The sequence below is a fragment of the Saccostrea cucullata genome, unplaced genomic scaffold (genome assembly GCF_032062105.1).
Source record: "Saccostrea cucullata isolate Sc308-1 unplaced genomic scaffold, CSIRO_AGI_Scuc_v1 ctg651, whole genome shotgun sequence".
NCBI classification, from domain to species: Eukaryota; Metazoa; Mollusca; class Bivalvia; order Ostreida; family Ostreidae; genus Saccostrea; species Saccostrea cuccullata.
The window spans coordinates 70,383-92,269 of NW_026928561.1; the positions used below are offsets into that span (position 1 = coordinate 70,383).

The window sequence follows — 21,887 nt, forward strand, 5'->3', positions numbered from 1 at the left end:
GTAAGAACAGATTCTTGGAAGCCAGAACTTCAAAGATTGCATAGATTTTATCAGTGATGAAATCCAAGATCTGTAAATTTATTTAATTTAAACAAAAAAAATTAAAGCATCAAAACGATTTAAACAGTGTTGTAGCTCAGCAATATACCGGTATGACAACATTGACAATTGGAGAAGCAGATTATGAATTCAAAAAGCCCTTTTATTTCTGGAATGACATATATGGATATAGCGAGCAATATTCAAGCTAAAAGCCCATTATAATTAAAAATACAAAATAGGAGCAAAGCAAACACGGACCTCCAAAACATCAGAGATGGTATCAGGTGTCATGGAGGAGTAAGCATTCCCTGCCCATTGGTCACATCCACCATGTGGACCTTGTCATGATCAGGAAATTACGGGAAAATCCGTGGTCATTTCAGTGTGTAAATAATGGCCGTACAATTAGTATGAAAAATGTCAGTCAGCATTTGGCTTAGTGGTTAACTGGATTTACCGACAAGGTCATTGCAACGACCATAGAACCTACGAAATGAACGAGTTTTAACGAGGCAGTTGATATTCTTGTTTCAGCAACTTGTTTGTCAATAATTTACCCTGTTTTAGAAATTGTACATACATAGAGCTTTCACTTGCGTATCGAATCAACTGAGAGATATAAAAAACCGTATGAAGGTGATAAAGGTACAAGTATACTGCTGCATAAGTATGGGAAGTTGACGATTGAAAAGTTAAAGTCGTCTCTTTTATCATAAAGCTTGGCTGTTAGATTACCATTAACGTCTTTTCAAGAAGCGGATGTTTCAGACTCTGTGGTATCTTTTATCTCAAGATCACCGGGATATTTCATATCGACATCAGAATGAAAAAAAAAACATTTCTAAATGACAATACGTCGTCGATATATCTAAATGTCTAGTTGAAGGCAACAGCAAGTGTTTTCTTCTTTTCACATATAGGACTTTGCACAAATTCTGCTTCATATGAATACAAAAAAGTCTACTAATAACAGGGCGCAATTGATATCCATCGGAATTCCAATAGATTGATTGAAGACCTAGTCTCCAAAACCAACATTGTCAATCAGAGACTCAAGTATCTTTTTGATGTCAACTTCAGAGTATTTGTATGTATAATCAAAATCTTTTCTAAGGGAATAATTTTGCAAATCATCAATGACAAGGAAAGAAATTCACGAGTTCCATTTTTATTGAAAAAGCAGCTGTCAATGATATCAAAAAGCCTGAACTGCAATTTATCGTGGGGAATGGTTGTGTATAAAGTTGAAATGTCGTAAGTTTTTAAGCTGTTGATTTAAGTAGAATCTTGCGATTTCAAATTTTTCAAAAGTTCGTATCAACAACATCTGATTTACACTACTTCTCGAATATATTGTTGCACAGTACTCCTGAAGTTTCTCCTTCTCTACTGTAACAATATCTTAGTGAGGAAGCGATTTGTAAAGTGAATACATATACACGATAAAACATGTTTAAATCATAATGTAACGATTTTTGCTGATTTTCTATGTAATACCGGTATAACATTTATATTAAAATAAATTTAAAGCAAATTTTCTTTTTTTTTCAATGGTGAAATACAAAGATGAGTGGTCGATCTCAAAAATCTATATGTGAACAGGATTTAAAACAACGACAACAAGAAATTCCAAAGGGGGGATCAGGTGCCTAGGAGGGGTAAAAAATTCCTTGTTGACCGCTCGTAGTAAACAATGCATAGGGCTCTGATCATGAGTCCTATGTATTGATCAAGTAGACAGAACTTTCAATAGTCAAATATAAGCAAAGGCCTAACGATGAATAAAAACAAGTCAGCCATTAAAATACAACCCAGTGAAAAGTCATATTAGCTAAGAAAGTCATTATAATGACCATAGGATTGATGTAATGCCCTTTAACGGTGTTGTTGAAATCCCTGTAACATCAACTTATCGGAGAGTAGCATGGCTAAATCTAACAATTGATCATACTCACTCAGAGCAAGCTTTTAAGTAGCAGTTAAGTTGGGAGGTTTCTTTTGAATAAATAATAAATATAGATAATAGAAAATATTGTATAAAAAGGTTTGACTTAATCACATTGTTTACTTTCTGAAGTAAATTCACTTTGACTTCACATCGAATTGCTTGTGTCGGATTTTATACATAGCCAGTACTCTAAAATGCCAAGAAACAAACAGAAATATTTGTTCCTTAATGCATAATATCTTAAGAAAAAGAAATAAAGCACATTCATTAAAATGCTTATTTGAAATGTTTACTTATTATAAAAATCGCTGGTATGTTTTACACACGGGATCAAAATATTGAAAAGATTTCCTAGAAAAAATTAATTCTAGGAAAAATTGAAACAAATGTAACCGATAAGTATTTAGAAATTTTATTTCTGATTTTTAAATACAACATACAAGTTAAATTATGCAATTTCCATGGTTTTTAAATTTTAGAATTTATCAAACCTACATTTATTTAACCAAAATATAGAAAAGTAATTTTTTTGTACTTTTAGTAGCAAATGAGGAAACTGCTACGCCATTTTTTCTTGAAAAAAAGAACATCTACGTTTTGAAATCTTCCCTTCTTATTTTGAATTTAAAGCTCTTTTTTATTTCCAAGTTCACCGCGGGTCATCGTACGTAGAATATTTCCCAGTCTTTTCTATGGCAAGTCGAGATCAAATTGAGCGATAAAGTAATCTCCTCATAGAAATGTATCACGACGCAATTTTACATCACTCTTGCAGTCTGAGAAACACGTGGATATTTTTAAGTAGAAATTGTAAAAATGGAAGCGATTGGCTGCCTCTTGTAATTTTCATGTCACGAAGAACTGGAAACTAACCCCTGACATCAGCAACCGATAACTCCGAAGAAATTAACTGTTGCCTGTTTCTTGAACAGGAGAGCAGCTTTTCATAAGCCTGTGTTGCAGGCATATAAGCATTGCTTACATCACCATATTATTATGTATATTTGTTTTTAATGCATTAGACAGTAAAATTTTGCAAAATGAAATCGTACATTTGTGTGCGATGGGGAGCGCTTATGTTAATTTCATGGATGGTCAGTGCAGCCGAAATTGATTATGCCAGAAACGGTGAGTATTTCTTCTCACTTTATAATCTGACAATAGAATCATGTTAATTCATCAAAATTATATAGCTGAGAGGAAATGCTCAACGTGAGAGTAAAGAATTTTTGTAGTGTTAAATATATAATGGTATTGATATTTAATGCAATGAACGACTGCAAATTAAAAAAAATAATGAATGCTTTGAACCGAACTTCAAAGAGCATGCAATATCTACTTTCAAGAAGAGATTTTTTAGCTCTTACTCCGTTGCGCCACATAAACGATCATGAATCATATATACTGTCTTACTATTGCCAGAAACAAAATAGTTACATGTTGTAGAATGTGAATTTAGTAATTTAATTTTGACGCTAAAATTTTATTAAAAAGGACTTTTGTTTTACATTCTTTAAAGTATTCCATCTCAACATTCATGCATCGTTTTGCAGTGGATGCATTTATTTCAACATATTAGGTTGATTTTATTGGAAAATATAAATGGTTATAAAAAGCATAGAAATATGTTATTTTATTCTTTCAAATCTTTTATAATCAATATTACGTTGTTTGTTGGTTTAAGTTAACAGCCAACATAGAATCATAAGTTAAATAAATGTATTATGACCAGAAAATAAATGTTGAATGTGAAATGAGACTATTCATAGTTGATTGGCCAACTCTGCAACACCAGAGGGCGCTGTACACTATATGGGTTTCTTTGTTACTTTTTGCTGACGTAAACAAAATACAGTTACATAGATAAACATCATAACACTGTGACTGTTTATGCCTTTAAGTCTTCATAATACGAAATAAAAGGCATACTACTTCAGAGCTGATTTTCTGTTTCAATAATCAAAACAAAAGAATTTAAAGCAAGATTTTTATAACTGTTGTACAAATTTCTTGTGCTTTGCATCATAACAAAGACACGAAGAGTAGGTTGACACCCATTCTTGCAAAAAATTGTAAATACTAGATGAATCTTAAATGTAAAAGTACAAAAATACAAATCAATGGTTAAAAACATTGAACAATTGAATAATTCCCCCAACAAAATATGCACAAGCAGGACATGCTGCACAGCTTTAATTCGTAGATGCCAAAACATTATTCAAAAATAACTTTCTTTTGAAGGAATACCAGAAGGTTGTATCTACAATGGACAGTTCTTTGCAATTGGAGAAACATTTATCCCTGACCCAATGAATGCCCCCTGCGTTGAGCACATCTGTGTCAAGGGCAATGATGGACCCGTCCAACGATTATACCAAAACATTACCTGCCAGGATATCCAATGTCCCCCGGGACAACACCCAATCCTAGAGATGGGAAAATGTTGTCCAGATAGGTGTGAAGGTAAGGGGAAAAGGAATGCTTATGGTCAACAGGTGCAATATGTTTGGGTTTTTTTGTTGGCCAATGATATCTTTAGAGAACAAAGGAAGAGTTTAAATGTTTTCTTATTTCTATATGATTTAGAATTCTCGTATCTGTTGTCATTGTAAGAAGAAAATGATCATATTGTTTACAAATGTTTGCATGCTAAACAATTTGAAATATCGAAATCATTATCTTAAATGCGAACATGATCCTGTCTGTTGATAAGATTGTGTAATCTGGTCATACATGTAACTCTTCAACCCTAGACTTGAATGGATGCAAACTTGAGTGTGTTAAATTACCCTCCTAGAGTGCACTGATCCAAAACCAAAGATCATACATCAAAGGTCAAGGTCACTTGACAGAGAGTAAAATCAGGTCCTAGCAATTACACCCGAACTTTTATTGGAATGGTTTAGTCTTTTGTTTCTTTTAATTAAAACATGTTACGGTTTTAACCAAGGTCATGTCTTGTGGGCCAATAACTGGACAATAGAATAATTAAATGGTGTCCAGGAGAGTTCTCTAGATCTATATTTAGATAGACATAGATTCAAGGTCATAACATAAAAGCATCAAGATCACTGTTCAAAGAGGAAGTATTAATGTTACAGACCAACATTTTAGATTTTAAGGAAATCAGATTATTATCATTTTAGTGATGATACATTTCTGACTCCGATATTTATTTTTTTTTACTTATATTTTGAAACCTGAAAGAAAAATTGAACCATATCTGAATTATACTTGTCGATTTTAGAAATTCATGATTCTTATCGCATTTAACGATAAAATCGTGAATCGACCAGTATAAGTTGTTTCGATTGCTTGATGATATTATAATTTCAAATAACTTTATCAATAAAAATTTCAATGGTTATTTTTATTGTAAGATAAAAATACCATGTCATTTTATGATAACTCTTTTATCATACTATTTACTAGTATTTCTTCAATTTACCTTAGTACTGCATTTTTTACGATGAAAACTGTGATAACTCTTAAAAAATGAAATGTACTATCACGTAGACAGCATTCTGGTTGTGTAGTCAATTTACAGAAAAACAATATTTCAGTGGGTAATTTCTTTTTTTTAAAAAATTGTGTCAATGTTTTTCAAAACATGAGCCATAATATTTCGTATTAAAAAGAAATATACATATTGTGGTTATATATCTTAGTGAATTATATATGATAAATTATTAATGGAACTTACATCCATTCGTAGTGATACCTCTGGTCCAGGGAGAAGCTGCAAAGGTAAAAGAAATGATTTTACTTCTAAAATCAGCAAACCATCTTTTTTAAAATAACATTTAAAATTAACAAAGAAATACCATATGAAAAAAAATTGTGTTAAGATTACAAAATATTATATTTCATGATTTAGTTTTGTATTGGCAACTTTTAATTATATTTTTTGCACATTTAAAGAATATCCATGTTCATGATTTTGAGTAAATAATTTTTCTTTATCGTGTAGTCAATTCTTTTAAATGTATTATTTGTTTTTATATATTCATCATTAATATTCATTTTCGTGTAGTTCAAGCAACAGGAAATGTTGGTGGTCGCCGATAAAAGTGGACTTGGTGCTATGATGGGAAAAGAGCCACTCGTGGTGGCCGACGAAAAAGCCGGCGGTGCCGTCACGGGTCCCTTTCCCACTTACAATGGGGTAGGAGTAACCTTTGGAAGCAAACGAAAAAAATCCAAAATAATATCTGAGGGATTAAATTCTGTCTTGCAATTTCATATTGAAGTCAATTTTAATTACATTGGCATTGTATCTTCATTTAAAACTTTCAAAGTTTTTCCACCATTCGATGACTTTTTTAAGTATGGTTTTCTTGTCAAAGAACAACAGGAGGCATATCTTTCTTATAATGACTTCGCAATGAACACTAGAATACATTCAAATTACCATACAAACAATGAAACATGAAAATGTATGTTCAAATCAAGCAAAGATACTATAAGTATTATGCTGATAGACAAGCAAAATTCATTGTAGAAGAAGCTTTATTGCGAAAATATATTGTTGTTTGGTTCCATGTCATTTCGAAGAAAAAAAGCAGAACCTCTTAACCAAGTCTGTCAAATTAACAAAGTAAAGAAAGCAATTAAAGATACCATAAAATACAGAACTTTATAAAGTGGATTATTAGGGTTTTTTAAATGAAGTCAATATACTGTATAAAAGATCAAGCATAAACAGATATAAAGAGTTTTATTAGAAATGATGTTAAAAGATTGAGAAAAGAACAGAATTTCGAGTAAAACAAATGGCGTATTCATATTTACAGATGGGGATGCCTGGACCACGAGGGCCTCAAGGCCCACCCGGACAACCTGTAAGTCTTTACCATATGTTTAAATAAAAATACATATTTGATAATAATAATACAATCATGTATTTGACAAGTAATTATACTTTGTAAATTGTGTACATAATATCACTATTACAGGGAATTCCTGGATTTCCCGGCCCACGTGGAGATGTTGGAGAACCCGGACCAAGTGGTCCCCCAGGACCAAGGGGATTCCCTGGACCACCAGGACCAACAGGAAATGATGTAAGTTACCAGAAAAGATCCAGTTTGGATCTTTACCTTGAACGGAGATTTTGTTTATAGATTAGACACTATAAATTCGGATATAAAATTTAAAAAAAAATATATTAATAATTGGATTGTAGACAAATATTGGATTTTTTTTTTTTTTTTTTTTTTGATTTTGAGACACGCATGTTCAATGTCAATGTAAATTGTAATTTTTAATATGAACCTTTTTTTTTTTGAAAATCTTGTTAGGGTGATGAAGGACTTCCAGGAGAACAGGGTCCTATGGGGCCTATTGGAGAACCAGTAAGTTGCTTCTGAAAAATATTCCCAATATATCCCAGTATTATGTGAGTAGAATTATTTAACGGAATCTTGATTTAAATTACCATTTTTGGGCTTTTGTAATTTTTCAAAGCTATATTTTTAGGGTACACCAGGAAATCCAGGAATGCCAGGCATGCCAGGAATGAAAGGTCATAGGGTAAGTATAGATTTCATTATGTTAATATTGATTCTTAGAGAATAAGAAAGACAGATAAAGTTGTTTTTAAATTGTCTTGAATGTCTAAAATTGTATTGTAGGGAATGCCCGGAAGACCTGGCGCACAAGGAGAAGTTGGTAAAACTGGAGAAAAGGTAAGATTCAGAACTTTTTATTCAGTTGTCTAAATTTGGAAGTTGTTAAGAGAACTTTCGAATTCTTTTTAGACTTCAGTTGATAAAAAATAGATTCATTTGAAAATACATGGAGTTGTCATTTTAATGCTTTCTTAGGGACCGGTGGGACCAGTGGGACCAACTGGAGCCATTGGAGTGATGGGTCCCCCAGGTGCGCCCGGAGAGAGGGGCCGTGATGGACCAGAAGGAACACCAGTATGTGGACTGAAGTTTCTCATTTAGCTGAATGTTTACATTTTTATCATGTCAAACTTCAATAATAAATTTCTTATTCTTTCTTACACACTATATGATTTTCCCCTCATAAAATTGACTGATGTGTTTGTATTTTTACAGGGTCTTCGAGGATTGGATGGTAACCCAGGTGAACAAGGTCCACCGGGACCAATCGGAGCGCCGGGTAGTCCTGGATTCCCAGGTAGCATGGGAGCCAAGGTCAGTGTAAGATAAAAGAAATTCTAAAAATAATTAACAGTGTAAAATAAAAGAAATTCTAAAAATAATTATCTGCTAATTCAGAATCAGGAATACAGTCTAAACGGTTGTATTTTGGGATTGAAAACGATAGGAATTGTAAATAGCTGTTGATATATCGTCATTCAGGGTGATGCTGGTCAACCTGGACAAAGAGGAGAATTAGGAATGACAGGACCCCCAGGTGTTAACGGACGTCAAGGACCCCCAGGAGAACCGGGACGCCCAGGGGCACCAGGCAAAGATGGCGAAACTGGACCCAAAGGAGATATTGTAAATGGACCAAATTCAACTAAACAGCATTATTATTTCCTTTAATCACTAGAAGTAGACAAATGTAGATAAATTTATTTGATATATTTATTTAGGGTATGCAAGGTGCACCAGGATCACAGGGATTTCCAGGACCTCAGGGCGCACCGGGTCAAGCAGGCGACCCTGGGATTGCAGGAGAAAGAGGAGACCCTGTAAGTAGTGACTTGTTCTGAAGTACCGAGTTTTAATGTGTGTTTACCATATTGAGGCGTGACTTGCACTGAAGTACCGAAATTTATTGTGTATTTACCACAAAAGGGCCATATTTATCTTGTTTTGTTTTTTTTACTTAGGGACAAGATGGAAGTGTAGGTCGCCAGGGAGATCCAGGAGAGAAAGGAAACACTGGGGCACCCGGAGAACAAGGTTTACCAGGACTGGCAGGGCAAGAGGGCAAAAGGGTGAAGTATACTCTACACTGCTTAATATGTGAAGAGCTGATTGACTTCAATATTGTCATTTGATGTCTTTGACGAGAATTCTAACTAGTTTAGGAATGTTAATATGCCTCCTTCTTTACAGGGACCACCTGGACCCCCCGGGCCACAGGGAGCTGTTGGGCTATCAGGGGAAAGGGTAAGGGCCTATTTTTTAAAAGTATTTTTTCATATGTATATATATGAATTAAAGATCAAATTGAGGAAGAAAACTATTTTCCTCGGTAATGTTCATAAAGATGTGTACTCTCATTCTCATTACAGAGAAATTATGGTATTATATTTTTGTTGATATATACATTTTCTGAATTCGGGACTTTGTTTTGCCGACGTAAACGGTGTTGGCATTGTGATTATTTTATTCGTTCATTCTTTTCATTTTGTCATTTTACATTTAGGGAACACCAGGACCCGAAGGTTTACCAGGCGCTCAGGGCTCCCCCGGGGCACCAGGAAGACCAGGAGAGAGGGGATCGACCGGAGAACCGGGAATTGGTGGAGATCCGGTATATTAACGTTTTTAAAGCAAACAAGGAATCCATTCATTGGAAGATATTTAGGGAATTAATATATAATCATTTGAGTTATGATAAAATTGTACATTTTTCTTTTTCTAGGGATTGACAGGTACCCCAGGACATCAAGGCCCCCCGGGACCGCGGGTAAGTTTATATTTTCCGTTTAATGTTTTAGAAACAGGCGGTTTATTCGATTAATCATTAAAAAAATTAATTCAAAGGATAGGAAGGAATAATTATTGCTAATAAGAATTTTAGCAGACATATTTGTTTTTCATTGTACATGGACAAAAATGCAAGCATTCCATCACGAATCCCTTTCGTGTAGTACTATAATACGAGTAATATCCCAAGTTTCAGCAGTAGATGTTTTTGGATCGTTATCGGTTTGTTTCTGTAGTGTTTGCGTTTTGATTAAATTATCTGTTAATAAAAAGAGAACACCTGGAATCAATCAAGGTGATACTTAATATCTACTTTTACAACATTTTCCTTAGGGCAGACCTGGAAAAACTGGTGAAACTGGCGAACCCGGTGCCCGCGGTCAACCGGTAAGATTTAAGCTTATTAATGAACAGGCGCGTAGCTGCCTATACGCAAGTACGCAAGTGCGTACACATCATTTTCAAAAAAAAAAGAAAAACGAAAAGAAAGAAAGAAAAAAGAAAGAGATTTGTTCGGAGGAAAAGAAGCACTACCTGTCTTTCAAATTATTTTACGTCTTATTGTTTCTATTCAAATTTTGTTCAGAATATCGTTAAAATCCAGTCTTTTATAAAATGAATACCAAAATTCTTGAGTAAGAAAATATTGTTGAACCAAAATTTTCAACTGTTAATCCGCGTAATCCTGATTATCCGGACAAATATTTGATGAAGGAAAGCGATCTAAGTAACATTATTGATCTAAAGAAAAAGTTACAAGGGTCATAGACGACTATACAAGAATTTCCGTTGAAGTAATGAATAAATATCGATAAACAAAAAAAAAAGTGGCTAAATTAAAATTACTGAACAAAGTAAATAAAAATATAGATCATTTATGAATATCTTCTTTTACTGATGTTACCAATTTATAGAATTTAAGTACTCTCACATTGTTTAAGCTATCAGAATATAAAGGTTATCAAAAGACCCACAACCTCGTTTATATTTTGAAATACTTTAACTAGATCTACAATGATAACTTATTAAATTACTTCTCAATTTCATCTTCACACACTTGGAAACTTTTTTTCCAATACCAATATATTCGTAAATTAATTTAATCAAATTATCCTTCTCTTCCTAAAGTATCCATGGAAGTATAACTTAGCTCAGTGTTTGCTTGAGAAAAGAGATGTAGCGTGATTTCTTTGAAAAGAAAATGACTGAAAAATTTCGTAAAATCCAGGAGCTCCCGGGGGCTTCGCCCCCTGACCCCCCACCAGGGCTTCGCCCTGGACCCACTGGGTGCCTCAGGGCGGCCCCCAAACCCCCACCATTTTCTGCGTACACTTCATTTCAATGCTGGCTACGCGCCTGATGAATATTTTCTTCCATTTGCTATTTCAAATATGTTTGAAATTTAAAACGTGTAAAACCATTAAAAATAAAAATATTTGATCGTACCTTGCTAGGGACTGACTGGAAATGACGGTAAAAATGGAGAAGCAGGCCCCCCTGGACCCCCAGGCAACCCAGGCTTACCAGGACCCGCGGGCATTAACGGAGAATCTGTAAGACTATGATTTTTCCTGATTTCTGATTAAGTTTTTTGTTCAAATTTTATGTTCTTTATGGGATCATGATACTACAATGGTAAATCATTAACAAATAATTTTTGGGGTTCAATGTTATTTTTTTGCTAACATTTACAATATTCAAGACTAGGAATGAAAAAAAATCACAGAATGTGAGTTCCATGAAACAAATATTCATTAATTTATTTTTGGATAAATTTTATTGCATTTCTTAAAGGGTCTTCCCGGACGAGACGGTGAGACAGGTGGCCCAGGAAGACAGGGACCCAGAGGAATAAGAGGACCCGCAGGACCCCCCGGCCCCGAGGGACCAGCTGGAATTCAGGTACTCTCTACTTGTTAGGTCTAGTGCTAATTATGGCTCCACGTTCTTTCAAAGTTCAGTATTCATTTAAGATGTGGTTGATTTTATTCGGTCACTTGTTTCATTATCAAAATTTGAAATTGAAAATAAAAAATATTATGATTGTCAAATGTGGGGTGCATAAATGTTATATGGAAGTTAAGAAGTAAAATTTTAATGAAAATCTGATGAAATTTTTTTTACTCGGAATGTTTGTAAAATAAGTTTTCATGTATGGAACAGCGTAAACTTTAAACATAACATTATCACAATAGGGAGCACAAGGAGAGAGAGGAGACCCTGGTGAGACAGGAGACCCAGGATTCAATGTACGTTAAAATCCAGGTTACTTTTATTCACTCCGTTTTCATCTTTGTTTCATGGTTGAAAAATTACAATATTTGTAAATTTTTCCCTTTTGCCATTAGGGTCCACCAGGAGCAGCAGGTACCCCAGGTGAAAACGGAAAGACAGGAGACACAGGCGCCACAGGACCCAGCGGTGAACCAGGAGTACCAGGAACAAGAGTGGGTCATGATTTTGAAATTTAAAAAAGTTCTGGTGCAATCTTTGACAAAGAGCAACGTTTTTTTAAAGTTCAATCATTGCTGTTTTAGGGAGAACCCGGTCTTCCAGGAGAACCAGGACCAAGAGGTTCCCGAGGTGCCACCGGGGAGCGCGGGCCCTCAGGACCGGCAGGAGAGGCCGGGCCACCGGTAACTCAGGCCTCACTGATATAGCTACATTGAATTCATTCAGGAACCATTTTCTGTAGTAATGATATTGAGAAAATGTGGTTTCTTTTCAGGGACCTCCAGGATCTATGGGAGAAAGAGGAGATAGTGGACAACCTGGATTGTTGGTTAGTTTGGTTTTCATTAAAGCTACTGATATTGTCTTTTTTTTTTTTACTTGATGTCATTTGCCTGTACAAATCTTCAATGCCTTGCTCTATTCAAAGAAAGTAGCATATGATGACTTTTCCATAAACATCTTTTCAGGGTTTGCCCGGTGAAGCTGGACCCCCAGGACCAAGAGGAACACGCGGTAACCCGGTAAGCTACTTATACTGGACTTAGATGCACCAATGGATTAAAGTTATTATGATTTTTTATAACAATTATCATTGCAAAAAGTTTTACAATTCTTATTGAAGTTCACAATACCACATATTCGTTTCACTATGCCACAGAGGCGTTATCTAATGAAATAATTTGCTATTTTATCATGTCTTTCATTTTCAGGGTCCAAGAGGCCCATCTGGAGGGGATGGTATTACGGGTGAAATTGGTTTGCCAGGAGAGAAAGGTGAACCAGGCCTCCCGGGTCCGCCAAGTAACATTGCGCCCCCACGCGGCCCCCCTGGAGAACGAGGTCCTGCTGGAGAAATCGGTGCCCCCGGAGAAACCGGACCCAGAGGTTATCCCGGAAATCCAGGCGGTGTTGGAGAGAGAGGCACCCAGGTAGACCCTTCCCCTGATTGGAACATTATAAACTTTCTATTTACAATTAGAAAGAAAATTGCAATTTATATTGCCTAGATTGCATTAGTCAAAACACATAAAACTGTTAGAGATTAAAGGAAAAATATTTCAAGTATGACATTTAAATACATGTTCATGATATCTTGTAATTTTTTTTGCATTTATAACATCTTGTTTTCTTGCAATTTGAATGCCTACCTTGATTGTATGTTAATAAGCTATCTCCAATGATTATTCTGTTGTATTCGCTAGGGTAATCCAGGTCCCCCCGGACCCGCAGGAGAAACAGGAGTCCCCGGCCCCAGGGTGAGTAGTCGTTTTATGAGCAATGGTCCCTCTACCAAAGTTGTAATATTCAAGACCCCCGAGTATAGGGTCAATGCCTCAGAATGGAGTTTGAAATACATGTATAATTCTACTGATTAAAGCAATTTACGTACCATATTCCTGTTCTTATCTTAAATTGCAATAAGCAAACTTTTGCAGGAAAAAAGAACCTATGAACCCTCAAAATAATGATAATTTTGAAGGGACTTAGGCGCAGTTGCTGCACTGATTATATTTAAAACAATACTTACGTTGTTTATATTTTCAGGGAGATTCTGGTCCTCGTGGATTTCAGGGAGAGCAAGGAATACCCGGAGAAAATGTTCGTTTGACCTTTAATTCATCTAAAACAAATTTTGTAGATTAAGAAATTTTCGTGACATCTTACTTTCGCGAGATTTTCGTTGACTCTTTAATAGCGAGACACGAATTGTTTTTATTCCTCTATATAAACGTGAAGAATACTATTATACGAGAGAATGAAAATTTCGCGATCTCATTATCTTGCGTGATTACGCGAAAATAAAGTTCTCGCGAATGAAAAGTGATTTAAAATACTGCATTTATTTTAAAAAGAAATTATTCATAGTTAATTGATCTGGAATTGCATTTTTCTTCAAAGAAGGTATTCTTAGATTAGATTTGTATCGTAAGTACATTTGACCATTAAATTGGCTTTATTATTAAACGATCGGTCAATCAATGTCGACAGAAAATGTTTTTGGTGGTAACAATTTATAATTTGATTAAACAGGGAAGACCAGGAGAGGCCGGAGGTAAGGGAGAGGTAGGAGAGGCCGGACCACAGGGACCCCCGGGAACGCCAGGGTCACCTGGTCGACCCGGAATACAGGGCTTGCCAGGCGAGTCTGGACCCTTGGGAGCCCCAGGAACCCCAGGAAAACAAGGAGAGAGGGTAAGGGCATTTAAAATGCACAGTTAGCACCTTATAATCAAGGATTAATAAAATCGATATATAAATATGATTCATTCCCGTCTTTACCTTCTTTACTGAGGTATGTTCCATTATTCAAATATGCTTAAATTGAATAATTTATATCTCTTACTTTGTGAATTTAAGGTTTTGATTAAAACAGCTTATGTATCAACAGAATTTCGGATTATGTGAATATTAGCTTTTCTGATTTTGCAAAACATAACTGATTCCCATAGGGAGACCGCGGTGAGGTTGGAGCACCCGGCCCTGTGGGAAGACAGGGTGACAATGGCGCTGATGGACGTGACGGTGCACCAGGAGAAAGAGGAAATTCTGGACTTCTAGTAAGACAGTTTATAAAGAGAAATCCTTTTCAGGGACTTGAGTACAGAAGAATATAAATAGATTAAAGCATTTTACATATTATTTAATCTATATTATTTAACACCTCTTATCAGTTAACATCCTTAATGAAATGATTGAATCACTTTATATCATGAAAGCAATCTCTAAATTTAATTTACATCCTTCGTGTAATTTCTAAATCCACTTAGTTAACGTAGCATTATCTTTGTATACCCTTCTCATCATTAACGTTATCTCTGAATTCCCTTAACATCATTTGCGTATTTTTTGAGTTTACTTTACATTCTAAGAGTTATATCTGAATTCACTTTGCATGAAATCGTGAAAGAAAAACAATTATTGAAATCTTCAGGGGCCACAAGGACCACCCGGACCCTCGGGCCCTCAGGGTGAACGTGGCGTGCCAGGTTATCCCGGAGCCCAGGGAGAAATGGGACCCCCAGGGGAGCAAGGACCTGTTGTATGTATATTTGAAAATAAAACATGCATTAAAATGAATAAAAATATTAGTAAATTTATAGTAAGTTGTAGCAAATATTTGTCAATGGATACTGTTAAATTATTCCTTTTTTGCCTACGATATATTGAATATAGAAGCATTTTTATTATCCAATTATTTATTAAGCTTTGGAAGAAATTCAATCTTGAATATCAGAAATAGTCAAGGATTTTCTGATAAGGATTTATTCATAATAATGTAGACCAGTTTCGAAGAGACAACATTAAATTTTTATTGGTATCCTGAATGAAGAAACTAAATGAAATATTAACTTGAATTTATTAGGGAGCAGTCGGAGAACCAGGTAAAAATGGATTAGATGGATTAACGGGTCCAGTTGGTTCCCCAGGACCTATTGGAAACCCGGGTTACCAAGGACCACCAGGAGAAAATGTAGGTCATAATTCATAGGAAGTGAATGTTTTTTATATCACTAACTGAATATTTCACAAGTTAGAAAATTACTCTGATTGATTTTTAATGCATTGAATTTGAAATTTCATATTTTCAAAGGATTATTTTTCTTTTTTAAATCAGTTATCGAATTTTCTTACCTCAATTTCATAAAAAAAATATCTGGAATAGGATAATTTTTACCTAATAAAAACGAACATTCATGAAGGGAAGTTGATGAAAAAACAATTTGAAGGAAAAAAGCATAAATAAATTTCTTTTCATCTAAAAAAAAGTTAAATATGTTATTGATTTATATCACTGAAGGGCCCACCCGGAGCTAATGGATTACCCGGTGCACCAGGAGCTCCCGGAGAAAAGGGACCCCGCGGTCCATTAGGTCAAGCTGGACTTCCTGGACCCCCAGGTCCACAGGTAAAATATATATACCGATTTACAAATAAGCATTATCTGTCTAATATATCAAAAAAATATCATTGAAGTAAAATGTTGTATTCAGGGACCACAAGGACCAACAGGAGAGTCTGGCCCACAAGGAGAGCGAGGAGAAAGGGTGAGTACTTTTATTTTTTAAATATTTTTATGGCCTCCTTTTTTTAAAATTCGGATTATTATTTTCGTTCATACATAAATCTTAAAGAGAGGTTAATTGCAGATCGGATTTTTTTTTTCAAAAGCCAAACTAAGATATCATCATATAAGTAAGAATATACTGCAACGTCTTTGAAAAAAAAAAATTGCTCCAGTGATTTTTTTCATCAGCTTTTACCTTTCTTTCAGGGAGAAGTTGGAGAGGCCGGAATCCCAGGACCACCTGGTCAATCAGGCCCTGCTGTACGTCCACATTCTTTTTTATTGAACATCTCCAGCTACAGAAAGATGAAAACGATTTTATTAAGCTTAAATAAACAATAATAATAAATAAAACAAGTATGCTTAATAATTTTGTTTTTTATACTTTGATAACAAAAGAGATATCAATGAATCCTATTTTTTTAAAGTGACAAAAAAAAACTATCAAATAAATCCTATTCTTTTTAAAAGTGACATTATATAAATACTAATATTAAAGGGACCAATGGGACCTCAAGGAGAAAAGGGAAATACCGGTGCCAGTGGAGCAAAGGTAAATTATAAATAATTACATGTGCACTATGAACTTGAAACTGATAATGAAGACTATAGGGAGTTCTGGGTAATATTTTATTTGAATATATTTCTTTCAGGGTGACAAAGGATGGCCAGGTCTCCCCGGGGGTCAAGGAATGCCTGGACCTCAGGTATGATCGTAATTCCACAATTTGTTCTGTTTCCTCGTTCCTATTAAAATATATTTGAGTTTTCCACATATAAGAACTGTCATATTACATTTGACTATCTTTTCACAGGGCAACAGCGGAGATCTCGGACAACCCGGTCCCCCTGGACCACCTGGGCCACAGGTATTGTAACCTTTGAAATTTGCATATTAGCCTGGGTCATAGGTATTGTTACCTTTGAAATTTGCATATTAGCCTGGGCCACAGGTATTGTAACCTTTGAAATTTGCATATTAGCCCGGGCCACAGGTATTGTAACCTTTGAAATTTGCATCTTAGCCTGGGTCACAGGTATTGTAACCTTTGAAATTTGCCTATTAGCCCGGGCCAAAGGTATTGTAAGCTTTGAAATTTGCATATTAGCCTGGGCTACAGGAATTATAACCTTTGAAATTTGCGTATCAGCCTAAGTGCCCGTAGAAAACTGTTTCCTTTTCTCCGTTTGTTTAAGAAAATCTTTTAAAATTGTTTGACATAAACTAAGATTTAAAAGTGTACTCACCCTTATTGTTGACAGGGAGAAACTGGACAGCGAGGATCACCAGGCCGTGACGGTGACCCCGGACCTATTGGGCCCCCAGGAGCACCTGTAAGTACACAGATATATTGTAGTAGGAAGAAAATCACTACCCTTAATCAATAGGTTAAAGCTACACATACCATAGGAATTTGTATGTGCTTTAAATAGGTTTACTTTGAATGATGTCTTAAAACCTACTAGATTGATTTCCTGATCAATGCCAATAAGACCAATATTTCGATTTGAAATAATCTAAGATTAAGCTTTATTAAAGAATGATAGCAAAAATGAACTAAATGATCCATTAAATTTTATAGGGACCACGTGGACCGGAAGGGGACGATGGACCAAATGTAAGTTTTCAATCCTCAGCAGGATATTGCAAAACGCAAATAGACCTAGAATCCTGAACTAATACCCGTCTCTAATAACACCAACATCATTACATTGCATAATTTGATTGTGACTATCTGAGATTATTTTTCATTTTATGTGGAATTTAATAATTTTAAATAAATTGAACTGAAAAATGACAAACTTCTGTGTCGATTTCAGGGACCACAAGGACCACCTGGGCCACCTGGCAGACCAGGACCTCCCGTAAGTTTTGGCATTATAAAACTGATTTAGTTAACTCAGTCAATTTAAATATTTTATGAATATTCAATTTATATGCAAATCATTTCTAGGGTTATGCTCCAGTTTTCCCAGGCGGCGTCAACTACAATCAAGTAAAGGGACCCGATCCTTATGTGAGTATGATAAAATCGTATCTTATTGTCATATGGGTCTATAAAAATATTTTTTTAAGTGTTTAGTAGTACCAAGTCTTATTCTACATTTTCTTTTTTATTTTTAGTACAACGATGATCCAAACACAGTCGTAAGTTTACTATATAACACATAACTGTACATCTTTTTTCTCTTAGATGAAAAAGCAAATTCGTTTCTTTGATCTGGAAAAAGAAGGTTATTTAAAACTGTCCCTAACCTTTAAAAAATACTTCGTTTCAAAACTCAGGCGTATTTTATCAAAAATGGCACGTTTTTGAATTCTCTAGAGTGACGATGCCTATGTAGACTTAAATACTCTTGGAGAGGCAATCAATCGTGTCAGGAGACCCCTTGGTACCAGAAAAGCCCCGGGACAACATTGTCAACATATCAAACTAAAAAATCCTGACTTCAAAAACGGTAAGCTGAAATACATCAAAACATAAAATAAATTGGAATTAAGATACAATAATATGAATAACAATCTCCACAAAATAATAATAAACTGTTAAAAAATGAATATTTTCCATTATCCACAATGAAATTAAAAGGATGAAAAATTTTCGAAAATATATATGTATCTGCCAAAATATTTTACGTATCATTTTGAAGCAATTTACTCTTTTGTCATATATAATTTATATATTTTTAAAATTTCTTTTATACATCCTCACAAAGAATTAACTGGAAAATAATTAATGACATTGAATGATGCTTATGTTATTTACAAATTATTACCTAATTTGTAAAATAGACCAAATTAAAGATTGAATATCTATGTTTGATTTCAATTTTAAGGTGATTATTACATTGACCCCAATGACCGCAATGTACCAGCAGATCCAATCCTAGTCAGATGCAACATGACATCCGGTGAAACTTGCATACAAGCAAGTGGAAATAGCGTAAGTAGTTTAAATCCTTTAAAAAAAAACTTAAATGACATATATAAATGAACTTAACAATTTGACTTAAAGCATATGGAAAAGCACTTTTAAAGCAGAAGCTAAAGTAATGCATGAAGAAACTCGAATTACTTTAAGAAATTACGGCAAAATATACAAATTAAAAGATTTCATTTGTTCTCTGGTTTTTAATGTATTTGTTCAATTTTATTTTGTTTGATTTAATAGATGCCAAAAGAAAATAATTACGTGAATATTTAATTTGACTTTCAGGAAAACCAGCAGAGATGGACCAAACAGTCAGGGCGACCGATTTGGTTTGGAGAGGAAATAACTGGAGATGATGAGGTATGAATTGTTCATTTTGATATATTGTAAAATCACATATTTTCGTGTGGTCAAATTTTGTGGTTTGAGGAAAAACTGTATTTTCAAGAGGATTGTATTTTGTGGATGAAGGATTTATACTTATGTATGTGACATTTTACATTTCGTGATGGACTTCAAATCTTGGGACTCTTCCTACCTGAAAAACAACGAACATTAAATACCCACAAAAATTATTGAAATCACAGTATTTCTCATGACCTTTCCAAAGGTTTCTCAACAAATATATAAATTTATATGTGTCACGTTTCAAGAGGGGTATTTTTCTCAAAAAAACGAGGAGATAATAAAATTCAAAGGATAAGCCACTGGACTTATTGCAAAAACAACATAAATCTTTGATGCACATTAAAAAGGAATCAATATCTATTTCAGTTTAACTATAAAGTACCTTCTAAACATTTGGGCTGGTTACAAATGAGAAGTAGCACTGCCAAACAGACGATCACCATTTTCTGCAAAAATGTGGATCCTAAAGACACAAAATTCCGTTTGTTTGATGGCAGTGCATTAAGTTCCGCTCTTCTCCGTCCACAACACAGAACAACAATAACAGTAGAAAACGACTGTTCTGTAAGTAATTCATGCAATAAAACTCATTTCACTATTGTATATATTTCCTGAAGTATTTCTTCGCTCAATGATCCGATCAAGCAAATAAATTCTATTTTCCTTTAATATTTTAATGCAATAGATATAAAGAGCGAAAATAAAATTATTTTACATTTTTTACGAGTATTTGATTAATATTCATGCTCTGTATAATAGCTATCCTTTTTTTTTTATAAAAGTTCATTTGAATTGCTTATCTAAATATCCAAGAATTGAGATTCATCAAATTATATAAAAATTTATACCATTTCTAAAAATACATTCATCTGTTGCTAAAAATGATTATATTTTATGTTTTATAGGGTAAGACTGATACCTGGTCTAAAGCTGTCTTCACGATCTCAACAAAAAGGGCTGATTTATTGCCCGTTTTAGACGTACAGCTTGCTGACGTAGGAAATGCAGGCCAAGAATTTGGTATTAAAGTAGAGGAAGTATGTTTTCATGACGATGGATATATAGGAAACAATTAAAATTAAAATTAATTATCTTGAAATCATGGCACTTTTGAAATCATGGCAATACACGGATTTATGGCAATATACGCCATCTGAAACCGGCAATCGAAATCGTGGGATTACCTGAAATCATGGCAAATGGTGAGGAAATCATGGCATTATCTAAAATCATGGCAACTGACAAATAAATCATGGCATTACCTGTGATCATGGCAACATAACCATCATTGAACTGGTTTGTAAATCAGGACATATTGAAATCATGGCAAAATATATCGTATATAACAGGCAATTCCATACACGAACTTTTGTAGCATACAACACGTGGCAAAGGGCAGGTGTATAACTGTGACAAAAAGTTTTTGTGATTATTGTAAAATCAAAAATCTAAAAGAAATCGTGACATGTTCATGGCAACTTTTCATGACAATTTTTGTGGATTCGTTTACAATTTCAATTCCAAGCTAATCATGTTATATACTTTTGTGTTATGTGTGTGTTTTGATTTTCGCTCATATGACAACGTGATCATTCCGAAGAAGTGGGTGAAAGGACAATATTGTAAATCTGTGATTTTTGTATGTTTGTTATATTTATGTTCTTTTGTAATTAGTCATTTAAGATGCTTTCATTAAAAGTGTTTCATCTAGGTCCCCCTACCTCTAAAGTATGGAAAAAAAAGAACGACCATCCCATTTTGTGACGACTGTGCGTAAATGAATACAATAAAAATTTGTTTAATCATAAGTGAATAAATCGGATAAATATATTTGAGACATATTACATGCTTGTTTCTTCTCTGTTTTCTTTCACTGTTTCTTAGATGTATTATACAATTATGTTCTTCAATGTAGGTCGATATGTGGTTATAAGGACTCATGGCAAGTGATATGAACCGAAGACACAGAAAGTGATAGCGGGTAGCGACCGAACATGCGAGGTCGCTATCATTTTCTGTGTACGAGGTCCATTTCACTTGCCGCGAGTCCTTATAACCGCATATTGACCGTTCACTGAAGTCCATAATAGTTATATCATACAACCACTCGAACTGAATGAACTCACACAGTCCTAACTGACTCGGTTGTCATTACGTCACAATGGTTAATACATGCTTATTATATTATGAATTGACGTTCTGTGCAGCCAAACAGTGTGTCTTGCGATATTATATTCCTGTCACTATCACAAAAAGGCGAATATCATATGACGCTCTTTCAGCCAATGAAAATTAAGAAAAAAGCTATATAATGATATTGGTTTTTATGTTACTACCTCCCGTCCTCTGGAAAATTCTCCGAACAGTTTAAGAAAATCCATTTCTTACAAAAAGACGAT

The 21,887-nt window shown here is 34.5% G+C and overlaps 1 protein-coding gene across 1 annotated transcript; it reads left to right on the forward strand.

Moving 5' to 3' along the window:
- The first annotated feature begins 2,881 nt into the window (after window positions 1-2,881).
- On the forward strand, window positions 2,882-21,332 carry LOC134277966 (collagen alpha-1(I) chain-like). Its single transcript, XM_062760269.1, has 48 exons — window positions 2,882-3,118; window positions 4,232-4,453; window positions 5,706-5,737; window positions 6,024-6,155; window positions 6,784-6,831; window positions 6,946-7,053; window positions 7,291-7,344; window positions 7,469-7,522; window positions 7,624-7,677; window positions 7,816-7,914; window positions 8,056-8,154; window positions 8,323-8,466; window positions 8,562-8,660; window positions 8,802-8,909; window positions 9,031-9,084; window positions 9,344-9,451; window positions 9,563-9,607; window positions 9,961-10,014; window positions 11,082-11,180; window positions 11,422-11,529; window positions 11,823-11,876; window positions 11,976-12,074; window positions 12,165-12,263; window positions 12,356-12,409; window positions 12,549-12,602; window positions 12,792-13,010; window positions 13,284-13,337; window positions 13,627-13,680; window positions 14,113-14,274; window positions 14,532-14,639; window positions 15,014-15,121; window positions 15,446-15,553; window positions 15,881-15,988; window positions 16,074-16,127; window positions 16,355-16,408; window positions 16,647-16,700; window positions 16,801-16,854; window positions 16,963-17,016; window positions 17,411-17,482; window positions 17,731-17,766; window positions 17,969-18,013; window positions 18,103-18,165; window positions 18,273-18,296; window positions 18,475-18,607; window positions 18,986-19,092; window positions 19,366-19,440; window positions 19,855-20,052; window positions 20,394-21,332. Exons 1-48 carry the CDS (start codon window positions 3,031-3,033, stop codon window positions 20,562-20,564), a joined length of 4,284 nt encoding a protein of 1,427 aa, XP_062616253.1. The 5' UTR covers window positions 2,882-3,030; the 3' UTR covers window positions 20,565-21,332.
- Window positions 21,333-21,887: the final 555 nt, after the last annotated feature.